This window comes from Euphorbia lathyris, chromosome 6 (genome assembly GCF_963576675.1).
Source record: "Euphorbia lathyris chromosome 6, ddEupLath1.1, whole genome shotgun sequence".
Lineage (NCBI taxonomy): Eukaryota > Viridiplantae > Streptophyta > Magnoliopsida > Malpighiales > Euphorbiaceae > Euphorbia > Euphorbia lathyris.
In genome coordinates, this window is record NC_088915.1 from 57897338 (window position 1) to 57911095 (window position 13758).

The following is a 13758-nucleotide window of genomic DNA, read 5'->3' on the forward strand; positions in this document are numbered from 1 at the left end:
CCAGACACCCAACCACCTCCAGAGTCTCTCAAGACCCCTCCCGTCGCAATCCTACCGTCAGACCGGCAGGAGCCATCAGTATTAAGCTTCACAGTCCCTTCCTCGGGTCTGCTCCAACCTAATAAATGAACCGTCTTCCTCCGGCTAGTATTAAGTAAACCCTCCTCCTTGAAACTCTTAATGATAGTATTGACTTTCTTGGAGAAAAGGTAAGTAAATTAGGAAAGATAACTGCTCCTTCTCCAAAAATGTCCGCATTCCTCCACTGCCAAAGCTGATGGCAAACAACAGCAAAGAGAATAGCACTATGCTACAGCTCAGGAAAAAGTACATCTTTAACTCCATCTATAAACCAGTCCTGGTCAGCATAGGCCAAGAATTTAGAAAGCAAAAGGCCTCGAAATAATTTCCTTCCACACCTTACTCTATGAGAAATAATTTTTTTAAGTTAACCAACATAAATTTATTATTTGACTCTATATCAATTATATTTTTATAAAATACCCTAAAATAACTTATATAATGGAATAGAGAATAAGATTTTCAGCAAGAAAGGATAGGCATAATATGTAAGATACATAAGTTTCACATTTGCTGTTTTTATAATTTAATTAATTAATTCAAGGATAATTGACAAACTAAACTTTTTATGATTCACATGTTGAAAGAATCTTAAAGGAAGATTACTTGAATATGCCTATTTTCGCAGCAATAACCAGTTGTCATACATACTCATGTTGAAAAAGTCAACACAACCAAACCAACCTATTTCTATCACATGGGAAACACACAGCCTATTATTATTTTAAGGTTATCCAACTCCACACTTTTATCCCTTTTCTGTCTCATCTCATCTCATCTCCTCTCTAACAAGGAACTTAATGAGATAAGGATGTGCACCTCAATTCTACACAAAAATCAAAGTTAATGCCCTAAATTTCACCCAATCAAAATTCAAGAACCATGAGCTAAAATTTGAACAATGAGTTCACATTTGGATCTATTTGAATGTGGCTTCCATATTTTTCCACCTTTTCTCATCCATATCAATTGATGATTGTAAAAAATGTCTCAAGGATCTGATCTGATCTATCTTTATTCCTTATAGTGTCTTTTCTTTATTAGGCTTTGATGATGACATCCAACATCAGGGCCACCAAACATTCCCATCTAAAATGACAACATTTCACACATGTCAAATTAACAATTTCCAATACGACAACACGAACGCAGTCAAACTTTTTGTTGCATTTATATCACATATGATATCACGATTATGATAAGCTAACCTTTTATTTGACACTAATGGATATGAATGATTAGACCAAACCAGAGAGTACATAGTAAGATAGAGCTCAAGCAAACTTCATATTGTCAAGGGCACCTGGTTGGTTTTATTGCATATTGTGAAAGAAGAGAAACTAGTTGAGGCTGCATTCTGCAATCTTCTCCCATGATTTCAGTGTCTTGTCATCTGTGTCCGTTTTCCACAGTTGAAAGCGGTTTATCTGGAAACTCAGGCCACTGATGCTCTCATCAAGATTATTTGCCTTTTCTTCAGCCTTTTTCTTCTCATCCTCCGTAAGATCTCCATATAGGATACTCGCATGAGGCATGTAGGCTGCAATTTTATACAACATATACAATTATGAATAACTTAACTAGGAGATCAACATGACTACAAGGCGGCTGACATTGATGACTATCGTTTACAAGTATATAGGTACAGAAATCTACTTATGCATCAACTTCTCATATTATTAGTCCTGCGTCCGCTGAATAGCAAATTTTCATTCTCAAAGGGATGATAGTCTCCGGTTACTTCACCATGCCAAATCGCATAAGATTAAGACCTAAGAAATGATGTATGAATCATGAATCTTTTAAACAAGCATATATCAAAGTCCCTATTCAGGTTTATGACAACTTATTAATGAGATTAGAATATTTATTATTTCTAATACTGCAAATACAACTCATTGCTGTTGGTTGCAAGCAAAATCAATAGTAAGAAAGCAATAGAAAAGAGAGTTAACCCTTTTGACACAAACAAAACCAATGGTTCCACAATAACAAGACTTATGATTTACAATTCCCTTATAACTTTTGCCAATACTCTCCATACATTTTAAGTAAGTAATTGCCACGATTCATTTGCTCATCAAGATTCAAGGATTCTGAAACATTTAATATTGATGATTTAATTACATCAACAATTCATGCAGTATGCATATTGTTTTAATAGTCTCAATGTCATAATATGTCAAGGTTGGAAGATTAGATCAACAAGCTCCAATTTTTTCACTATAGTGAAACTATATTGCTTGTCCTATAACTAAATGGCTATAGGATCATAGTTAATATTCGGCAAAAGGTATAACCTGACCCCTGTACTTGGCTAAATTTATTCAATTAACCCCTGTACTTTGATTTGGCTCTTTTAGGCCCTGTACTTTTATTTTTCACCTAATTCATCTCCTCGCTAATAGAATCTTATTTTGTTTCAATTCATAAAATCTCAATTTTAACTTAACATGTGTAAACATATCTTTTTCTTTTTGGTTGATGGCTTGAAATTGGAGACGGAGGAATTGATAAACAAAAGAGTTAAATAATAAGAATGACAATGTTGCGGTTTCAAATGCACTAGTAAGTCTACTAGTCACAAGTAGTATAAAATGGACTTAGTCTCTAAATATAGATCTCACAATGTGATTAAGGTGCATGGGTTCCTAATGGTCCTTAAAGCTATTCGGTGGATCAATAGTTGATTGAAGAGAGAAAAACTAAAACTAAAACTAATCTTAATCAACTAATCAAACTAAAGTTGGCAACCACTAGAAAACAGTTAAGGTTAGGGATAACAATTAAAGAAAGTTAGGGATAACAATTAAAGAAAGTTAGGGGATTCAGGATCCTACAGAATTCAACAAAACATGCATTTACTTGGATAAGATTCTTACAACAATGATTAGCTTAACCTAACGTATCTTCCATAACATTCATAATAACCAAATGACTTTGCATTATGAATTCTATGTGATTAATCTAACCAAATCTCTTTACATCAAGTTAAAATTACAAGCATGACATTCAAGAAAGCATTTCATCGAACACCTTTCATGCAAGATAAAAAAAAACCCCTAGCATATAACCCACTTATGTCTCTATCTCATGGATAAATAAATATATGGTTAATGGCTCTTCCATCCATTAAACAAAGTCTTTTGCATTTAATGAACTAGAATATGGAATGACCAAGTTCATCTACAAGTATATCACCATTAAACAACTCGCATAATAATTCAAGGATCAAATACCCAAATAAATAACATTCAAAGCATAAATAACATTTATAACCAATCACCCTGAACCCTAACAAAATCAATTAATCTCTCATTAATGATACAAGAAATAAGGGTAAATAATTTATTAGTTCCTTAGTTTTTACCTAACATACTGTTTAGTCCCCTATTTTGAAAAACACATTTTAAGGTCCCTATCTTTTGCCAATATTAACCTTGTAGTCCTTTTATCTATTCTTTTAGATTTTTAACCGAACATATCTTAGTTTTTAGGACAACCACAGTACAATACAAGTTGACCGTGTTACTCTGTTATTTTATATATATCTGTTTATGCTAAAATATAATGATTACAAGTCTAAAAAAATTAGATAAAAGGATCAAAGGGTTAATATCGGTAAAAGCCAGAGACTTTATAATGTGTTTTTCAAAATAGGGGGACTAGACAGTGTGTTAGGTAAAAAACAAGGGAATTACTCAAGAAATAAAGATAGATCAAAGAAATAGAACTTTTCATGGCATAAATGAGAGATTCAACAAAAGTTTTGGATCATAAAGGATGAGAAAGAAGATAAATATAATCCTTGATTTTGACTAAGAATCTTGCACAAGAGGTTGAAAATTCTTACTCTAACTTTAATCATTGAATCTCTTGAGGTTATCTTGCTCTCCAACCAAAAGTAGCTTCTAGGGTTCTTAGATTTTGAGTGTAATGAGGTCGACCACGAAAAGAGAGAAAAAGGCGTATTTATAGGCACTGCCCAGAGTGACTAGACAGTGAAACCACTAAACTGGCTGGCCCGTCCACTAAGGCAGATAGACTCTCTGAAATGCTGAAAAATGAGGGTGGACAGCCAGCCCACTCCTCCCAGGAAGAACTGCTGCAAAATTGATTGTTTGATTCTTGGCCCTCTAGCTTGACGATCTTGGCTCTCTAGCTTGATGATCCTTATGCTCCTCATCAAATTAGAGAGCCAATCATTGCAATTTTGCAGCAGTTCTGCCCAGAAGGAGTGGACTAGCTGTAGTTTACCCCTTAATATTTTCTAGTTCAGTTGCTTCTAACTCCTTGATTCCTATACCTCCACGTTTACTTCCTTTTCTTGTTTCAATTTCTGATTGACTTAAGACATTCTCAAAACAGTTGTCTTCACATAAAAAAGAGTTTTGCCATACAAGCTTTAACTTTCTCCTATAGCAAGATTGCACATCAGAACATCAAAAAAATTGAATGCATAAGCGCTTATCACATAAAAACGCAAAAATATAATTTCACAAATAACTAAATAAGTTGCTCTTCGTGAAGCAACAATTTCTTAATTTTGAGCTGTGAAAAAATTGGAGACGGAACACCAACTTACGAGTTTCTCTGGTATACCCAAAATGCTCACAGCTCTGCGCACTAGCTCCCACTACCTGAAACAAAACATGCGAGCCTTCAAGAACTTTCATCAAACACTAACAGTGCATTGCGAATTTCTTCCTAAATTTGACAAATTGAAAAAACTACTGAAGTCCGAGACATGTATCGATCTTTTAACAACATAATCACCTTACCTCGTCCGTTGGATGGAGGAGCAAATAAATGCACTGATAAAAGAAACTCCCGGTGGCGACGCGATCAACAGTGGCAGTATAAGCCTTGACCCCGTTACAAGAGGATCGAAACTTGTCCAACGCATGCTGCTCCGTCAAGCTAATGGCCCCAACAACGGTAACATGCGGCTGGAATTGAGGCCCGCCGAACTCCGATCGCAGACCTTCCATCAATTTCGTAATTCTCTGCGCCACGTCTTCTGGTGGAACCGCCCAGACCGAATAAACATGTTTTAGGGAGACCTCGGATGCTGGCATTGCCATTAGAACGTCCTAAAATAGGATAGATAAAGCTAAAAGTGGCTGAAAGCCCCAGAATTTATTGAAATTGAGAGACAAAACCATTCAGGTACTGGAAGGGTAAAACCAAATAGTCCATTAGTGATGCGACGAGAGAGTCAATTGAATTGGATTGTACGGCTTTATCACTAACATAAACATACAAGTGTCCGCTACAGTTACTTTGTTTTTTACAAAGTACCGTTACTTGGTGCTCATATTCACCATTGGATTAATTTTACAAAGTACCGTTACATATATAAATCTTCCCTTTGAGAGGTATGTTCATTAGAGGTGGTTCCGTAATTTGATGCCTTTAAAGGCAAGGTTACAATCTTAATTCCATTGAAACGTTTTTTTTTATCACCTCATAGAATCAAAGGCATCTTCGGGCGTAGCATGAAATAAATCTCCCAAGGGTAATGATCTGGCCGTTGAAGCCTTGTACAGCTTTGACCTTATCTAGATTGGCGCCTACTTCCTTAAGGTTGATCATGTATCCAAGAAATTTTTGGTACGTTGCTCCGAAAGTACATTTTTCTGGATTGAACTTGATGTTATGTTTGCGGAGAACTCCCAGTACCTCTTTGATATCTTCCGCATGCTTCTCCATAGTCGTGCTATTGATGATCATGTCATCAACATAAACGGAGAAATTGCTTCCATCCTTACCCTCGAAAATTTTGGCTCCAGCATTCTTGAGTCCAAAAGGCATGATTTTAAAACAGTATGTAGCTTGATGCGTTACAAAGGAAGTTTTAATTCGATCTAGGGGCTCCATCAGGATCTGGTGATAGTTTGATTTGACATCCGTAAATGAGTATACTCCATACCCAGCAGTTCCATCCACAAGAATATCAATACAATGTAAAGGATAATTATCCTTGGGACACGCATTGTTAATATTAGTAAAATCTATGCACATCTTGTAGGATCCGTCAGCTTTCTTGACTAGCACCACGTTCGCCAGCCACTGTGTGTAGATAACTTCCTCGATTGCATCAACCTTTTTAATTTGGCTTTTTCTTCCTCGATGGCCTTTTGTCTCTCTGGACCATGGTTCCGTCGTTTCTGAGCCACTGGAACTGCATCTTCAGTGATGTTTAACTTGTGAGTAATCACATCTGGGCTTACTCCTGTTAGGATCTCATTCTCCCATGCAAACACACTTTCAGATTCAATGAGAACTTTCGTAACATCCTCCTTGATCTCAGGTTTCAATCCTTTGGCGATTCGCACCCGTTTTCCATCAGCAATAAGGAACATTTCCATGTCGCCCAAAGCTATAGTGGCTAGTTCATCTTCCTCACCTTCGTCAGCTTTAGATTGTGGGCGGATAGATAAAGACGCTGAATAGGTTTCCTGAGCCACCTTTTGATTTCCACTAATCATTACACCTCCTTTACTGGTGGAATGTACATTGCCAGATGGCGGATGGAAATTAGGGCTGCAACCTCTGAAATGAACGGCCGCCCAAGGATGATGTTATAAGCCAGTTGTCCATCCATAATAGAGAACTCCAGATCACCAATCCATGCTTGATCATCTTCCTCCAGCTTGCATTCCAAAGTTACATGGCCTTTAGTCTGGATAGTGTGACATGTCACTCCTAGGATGTCAATAATGGTTGTTTCTATTTGGATTGGATCAATCTTTAGCTTGCGAATGCACCTCTAGTGATGACATTGCAAGAACTGTCCGTATCTACCATTACTCGCTTCCGTTGGTCCCTTATAACGTAACAAGTTAGTTCCAAGGGGGGGATAGGAACTATTTAAAATTTTGCACGTTGAGGCTGACTTCTTTTTATTTGAAAAAGGTTTACACAGCGCGCTGAGTGAGCTTAAGACACTAGCTTAGTCAACTGGTGACTAAGTCAGCTTCTTTCCTTGAGTCAGGAGATAGCACTTGAGTCTATTCCTGAACTCAGATACTCAATGCACACAACTCAGCGTGACCTCTTTACTTAGTCAGTATTTAAGCAAGCAATATATATATCAAGGAGTTTAAGGTTAGAAAGATGTTACTCAGCAGATTTATCCAGGTTCGGCCTCTATGCCTACGTCCTGTCCCCGGAACACGTTCCGAGCTTTCGAATTCTCTACCGAGCTCTTTAAAGGTAGAGCACCAAACCTTTTACAACTAGAAGCTGAGTATAACAAGAGTACCTTCCTCTATACCTCTACTCACTCCTATTCTACTGCTGAGTACTATAACCGAGTACTCAGCCTCTCCTTTCTATTTCTAGAATTGATAATAAGATTGTCCTAAACAACAATTGCTAAGACACTTTAGATGATTGGAAATCACTCTAGACTTTTACACAATAATTTGGAAATTGGTGTAAGTATTTGCTTTGCTTTTCTGACAGATTCTTCGAGTATGAATTTGGTCAGCGTAATGGCTAGTTGAAGATCTACATCGAATGAAGCAACTGAAAGGCCTATTTATAGTGACACTTGAGGCATTCGGTGATTTCGAATTTCGAAATAACCGTTGGAGGGAAACGGCTTCATGTCTTTGTCACTCAGTCTGCTTTAGTGTCGTTGGCCAATCAGATTCTTGCATCTTTTGTCTTCGGTCAGTGTTGAGCAGCTTTTGATCAGTCTAGCAGAATGTCTCTCCTTTTATGGCAAAGTCAACCAGACAGCTTTCTGTGTCTTCTGAACTTTACCCGAAGTGGAAATACTTTGTCTGGAAGTTGCTCTTGCTCAGCTGCTGTCTTGTACTCTTTGTCGTTCAACTCAGCAGCTTCGTTCCGAAGTAGTCAAGGAAGGTCTTCTCGATCCTTCTCATGCTGAGCTGCGTTTTATCAACAACGACAGCGTTTTGCTTGCACGGGCCGAGTGGTCTTGATCTGTTTTGACTTGGGCCTTTGACTTTCTTTTAGGCCTTTAGCCTTTTAATATTTGTGTCTTATAAACAAGTAACTTAACATTGAACAAACACATTAGAGTAATAAATCAAAGCATTTAAACTTAGTGTGTTTAGAATATTTTTTAATCATATACTTAAATAATTTTGTCAAATCAAAATCATGTGGAAAGGTGTTTCAACAAACTCCCCAATTTTGATGTTGGCAAAACTATTTAGTGAAGAACTCAGTGTTGAGCTCCCCCATGATAGTTGACCTTTTATAACTTAATAAACTCCCCCGTAAGGGTTGAGCTACTGACTCAGTTTTACTCTAAACATTTTAAGGTTTAATTGAGTAAGCCCTAGGTCAGTTTTTCAGATAAAGGTCAGCTCATGGAACATATTTTATTAACTCAGTTTTAAGCGGAAGATTTAACTATCAGAGAACGCTGAGTATATTATTGTTCAATGAGTCTTATAAGACAGTGTTTTATAGCATGCAAGACAGTGTTAACAGCATACAATCAACAAATATTGTAAATTGATAAACATAGTTGATGTATTTGAAGATGCAAAACATAAAACATAATAACTCAGCATCACATAAGATTTTAATCAAGTTCAATAGTAATGCAGGCATTGTATTGAGTTAAAGTAGTCAGCATACATAAGCAAAATAAACATAGAAGATAAAACTAAGAAGTTGAGCTAGCTAGTTCTATTTCTTTTTGCTCTTAGGCTTTTGCTGACTGCTCCCAACAGCATCCTCTTCCTGAGTTCTTCTAGCTTGTTCTTTCTCCCCCGTTTTGGCAGCATCGGGAGGAGGAGGAGGCCTGAAGGAGCTTGTTTGGACAGCTTCAGTAATTTTAGCTGACATATTTTTAAGCTTGAGGGTGCTTGCATTTATGCCATCAAAAATAATGACACCCTTTTCCAGTACATCTTTATCAACCTCGATGTTGGATGAGCTGAGCATGCTCAGCACATATTCTTGTGATTTGCCTACCCAAGTGATGGTGTCCGTCAGCGCAGCAAATGCCTGATGAAACATTCTCAGCAATGATGTGTCATAGTACTGACGCTGGACGTTCGAATGATGTATATGAGTGAAGGTACGTTGTGAGTACTGGAGAATTTCATTCTGCTTCAGTTGGTTAGTTTCCATCTCTTCCTTGTTTAGATTCAACAAGCAAACAGCTTCGCCGATCTGCTCAATTGAGCATTGAGAGTAGGAAGCCAGCTGATCGTTGGTCTTTGCTTGCTCAGTTTGCAGCTAGTTGAATAGATGGTGGACTTTAGCTGAAGTGGCATACCCAGAATTCGCAGCTGACAAGGTTTGGAATTGTCCCTCAAGGGAGTTGATATGTTGAACCATGGTCAGCTGGAGTTCAGCCAGCTTTGTTATGGACTCCTGCCTTGGTTGTTGAGCTTGGATATTGGTCACCACACTCAGCAGGTCTTTTAGACCTCGAACCTCGTTGAGAAGTTGAGTGACTTGTGAGAGTTGAGTGGACTCATTATCGACAGATCCAGCAGCAGTTTCTGAGGTCTGATGAAGGTCTTGGATCAAGGCCTGCATCGAGTTAATGATCCTTCTACCAGACTCAGTGGCAGTGAGATAGTTGTATGTGCTTTCATCAGTTTGACCAGTTGGTGGAGGCGTTAAGTTTAACTCAGCATTTGAAGTGCCAGCGGGGTCAGTGACTGGTCTTGGTGTATCAATCTGCATTTGTTCTGTTGGTTTGGGAAGTGATTGAACAGCAGCATTGATGATAGGTTCAGAGTCAGGCTGAAGCTGACTTGTTGGTGAAGGTGGGATATGTTTAGTGCTGCCTGGAGCAGGAATTTCAGTATTTAGCTGAGGACTAGGTGCAGCAGTGGCATCGAGAACTTGCTCGGTGTTGGTTGTATTGTCAGAAGCATTTAAGTCGGCTTGTTCCTGTGGAAGAGAAACAGAGGCTTGCTTTTCGGTTGGCTCTGGGAGAGAAGTAGAAGTTTTTCTAAAAAACTTTAGCTTGATACGTGAATGATCAAGGGTCAGCTCAGGTTGGCTTTCAGTGAAGTCCAAAACTGTAGTCTGTTGTGCCTTTACAAGTCTTCTTCTTTTTCCCTGAGTCCTTAGAGGAGTGGGATCAGCGGGAATTGAATGAGATGGAGAAAGTTCTCCCTGATTAGTATTTTGCTGTTCTGTATGCTCAACTTCCTCGTCTGCAGCCAACTCATTGTTAGTTGGCTCAGCTTCTTCCTCTTCACTTTCTGACTCAGTGTCATCCTGACCACTTTCTTCGTCAGATTGTTCTTGCTCATCATCCTTCTCTTCTTCCTCTAATTCTTCTTCTAGCTGGTCAATGAACTGATCATCTAGTTCAACTTCATCGTTCTGTTGCTCAGGGTCAACGCCTTGACTCTGGGCATAATGAGAGTTGATGGGTACAAAGAAGGTAGTAGGTAGAGCATCAATTGGATTTAACTCCGAAGAGTTCTTCTGTTTCTTACTTAGTGATTCCTCATCAGCGTCTGGTCTTTCTTCTGCCTTAGGCACATCTTGCCTAGGTCTTTTCTCAGCTGACTTGGGCTCAGCTTGACCTTGCTGGGGCTGAGCATCTGTTCCTTTGGATATAACTCTCAGTTACTTTGGAGGAGGAATAGCTCCCTTAGATGGGCTTAGCACAGCTTTCCTCTTCCTGTCAGCGGGAGCTTTGGTTCTTCTGCTCTTTTTAACCACTGTTCCCTCAGTGGTCTGATCAGCAGCACCTTTTTCTTTCTTAATTGGATGATCAAATTTCAAGGCGAACAGAGTAGCATCAGTTATCTCTGTTCCTTTGGCTTTGGTTTCATGTGATAGGTCCACTCGGTGGTCCAGGAGGATTTTGGTGATGAGTGAACCCAGCCTTAGAGTTCCAGTGCTCCTTTGAAAGCCGGCGATTAGGAATACTGGCATGTTGATGGGCTTGTAGGTCAGCATATGCCATATGAAGCATTGCTCAAATTTTGTTGCTGAGCTTGTGCAATTATCTTCGGGAAGATATAATTGGTCAGCAGGTAGTGTGCCATCTTTTGGTGTTGGCCCATTGAAGTACTGGAGATTTCTCCAGCATGGCCAGTAGGTTTGCAGAACGTAGTGGAGTACCTAGTGTCGTCCTGATCTCCAGACTTCCTAAGAATGGCTCCTTCATTCTTAAGTTTTAGAAGGCTGGCTAAGTAGGTGGGATTGATGAAGATGGTTTTGTCCTTCACCTTGGTGACTAAGTGGTCCTAGTTGTCATCAGCGACACGCAGGTTGTGATAGAATTCCCTTACCAAGTCAGGGTAGGTACTGTAGCTTATTGAGAACAGCTCGGTCCAGCCATTCTTTGAGATCCACTCACAGAATGGTTGCTCTCTTTCCACAAATTCTTTCGAGAACTACCTTGAGTAGTCAATCTTGTATTCCCTGACATTCTCATAGACCCTGGTATATGTTTGTTGCTTAGGTTTCTTTCCCTTGGAGGAGATACCTTGCTCAGTCTGGGTTTTCTTGCTCGGTGTGGTAGCTTTGGTTTGATCATGCTGGGTAGGAGGCTTAGGGTTTCCAGCAGATCGGTCACCGGCATCGGAGATGTTTACAGAAACGTTCGTCATTTTCGCAGAGAAGATTTGAAGGTTTTGAAGTTTTTGAGAGAGAAAGTATTAGTGGTAGAGAATTCTGTAAGCGTAAAGAAATAAAGGTGGGGATTTGCCCACTATTTATAGAGGTGAGAGATTGATCTTATCGAATCCATGTGTCAGTTTTTCCCTTGGGATATTCAACCGATAAGAATCCTGGCATTTATGACACATTCGGCGCATACGTCATCCTAGGTGTCTATACGCGTGCTTTTGCATTCAATGCAACGGGTCAATTTACTTAGTGTGAGAATCCTAATCGTTCTATATTCTGAGTAGTCAGTTTTATACAAACGGATGGTTTAAGTAATTGGTTGCTCAGTTTGAGGTAACTACTCAGTGCACATATTAGCTCAGCATGTGATATTCATTCATTTAGCATTAAACACTCAGCATACATTTATTCACTCAGCAAGTAATAACATAAATCATTCAGCATGGTAATTCACTCAGCATGAATATATATTTAGAGCTGGAATTTACTGAAGAGGATTGAACATACCAATGGCTTCTCTCAGTATGCTGAACTGCTCACGAGCCAGTGGCTTCGTGAAGATATCCGCAAGCTGCTCATCCGTTGGGACATAGGTCAGCTTGATCTCACCCTTGAGTACATGGTCTCTAATGAAATGATGTCTGATGCTGACATGCTTCATCCTGCTGTGCTGAATTGGGTTCTTTGATAGATCAATTGCACTTTTGTTGTCACATTTGACCTCAATTGTCTTTGTTTGAACACCATAGTCTTCAAGCTATTGCTTAATCCATAGGACTTGAGCAACACAGCTTCCAGCAGCAATGTACTCAGCTTCAGTGGTAGACAAGGCTACTGCCACCTGCTTCTTGCTGAACCAGGATATAAGACAGCTCCCTAGGAAGTGGCATCCTCCAGAGGTGATTTTTCGTTCAAGCTTGTCTTGTCCATAGTCAGCGTCAGTGTATCCAACGAGTGTGAAATCATGAGTGTTGGGATACCATAAACCTGCGTTCACTGAGCTTTGCAAATATCTAAGGATTCTTTTTACAGCTATGTAATGAGATTCCTTAGGGTTAGATTGATATCTAGCACAGTAGCATTGTCACGTCCGAGTCTAAATTTTTAGAATTTATACCTTGATAGTAATATACATTATAATTATTAGGTGTATGATTTTTATTTGGTGTTATAGGAAAAGTTTGGAGTTAATTTGAGGATTTTAGATGTAATTAAAAGTTTATGATAATTTTGATTAAATCCCTTTCTAAAGGTATATATGTAGCTATGTTAAATAAAGTTGGTTTTTATGGCTGATAGTTTCTTACTGAGATTTTTGTCTCACGTTTTAGAATGTTTTAATGTTTTTAGGTGAGAAAGTACATGATAGAGAGAGAAGGTTACCGCCCGATTAGGCGAGGTTTGGAAGTTGGATGCTTATTGTCAGAATTATGGTTAGAACGTTGGTATTGCAATTGTAATATAATGATATGTGGATAAATTGGAGACTCCTAAGTATTGATTATTATCTTTCCATTTCACGCCCGATGCCGATTGAGGTCATTTAGGGTCGGGTGTGACAAGCATACTGAGAACTGAATGTCCAGTCTACTTGCTGTTAAGTAAAGTGGAGAGCCTATCATACCTCGATACAATTTGCTGTCTACCGACTTACCATTCTCGTCAGCACATAGGACAGTGTCAGTGCCCATAGGAGTAGATATTGGCTTGCAGTTTTCAAGATCATATTTCTTCAATATCTCCTTGGCATATTTAGCTTGACTTATGAAGATGCCATTCTTTCCTTGTTTGATTTGAAGTCCAAGGAAGAAGTTGAGTTCTCCCATCATTGACATTTCAAACTCAGTCTGCATTTGCTTGCTAAATTCCTTGCACATTGACTCGTTAGTGGCACCAAAAATGATATCATCCACATAAATCTGAGCCAACAGGGTATCTTTACCCTTCCTCTTAATGAATAAGGTTGTATCAGCTTTGCCTCTGACGTAATTTCTAGTCAGCAGGAAACTGGTCAGCCTCTCATACCAAGCACGTGGTGCTTGCTTGAGGCCGTACAGAGCCTTTTTGAGTTTATAAACGTGG

The 13758-nt window shown here is 38.9% G+C and overlaps 1 protein-coding gene across 1 annotated transcript; it reads right to left on the minus strand.

Annotated features, from left to right (window-relative positions):
• Positions 1-1067: 1067 nt before the first annotated feature.
• LOC136232369 (cyclic phosphodiesterase-like) lies at positions 1068-5289 on the minus strand. The gene is made up of 3 exons (XM_066021482.1): positions 4863-5289; positions 4667-4721; positions 1068-1621 (listed from the first exon to the last, which is right to left on the minus strand). Exons 1-3 carry the CDS (start codon positions 5163-5165, stop codon positions 1422-1424), a joined length of 558 nt encoding a protein of 185 aa, XP_065877554.1. The 5' UTR covers positions 5166-5289; the 3' UTR covers positions 1068-1421.
• Between the last annotated feature and the right edge of the window lie 8469 nt (positions 5290-13758).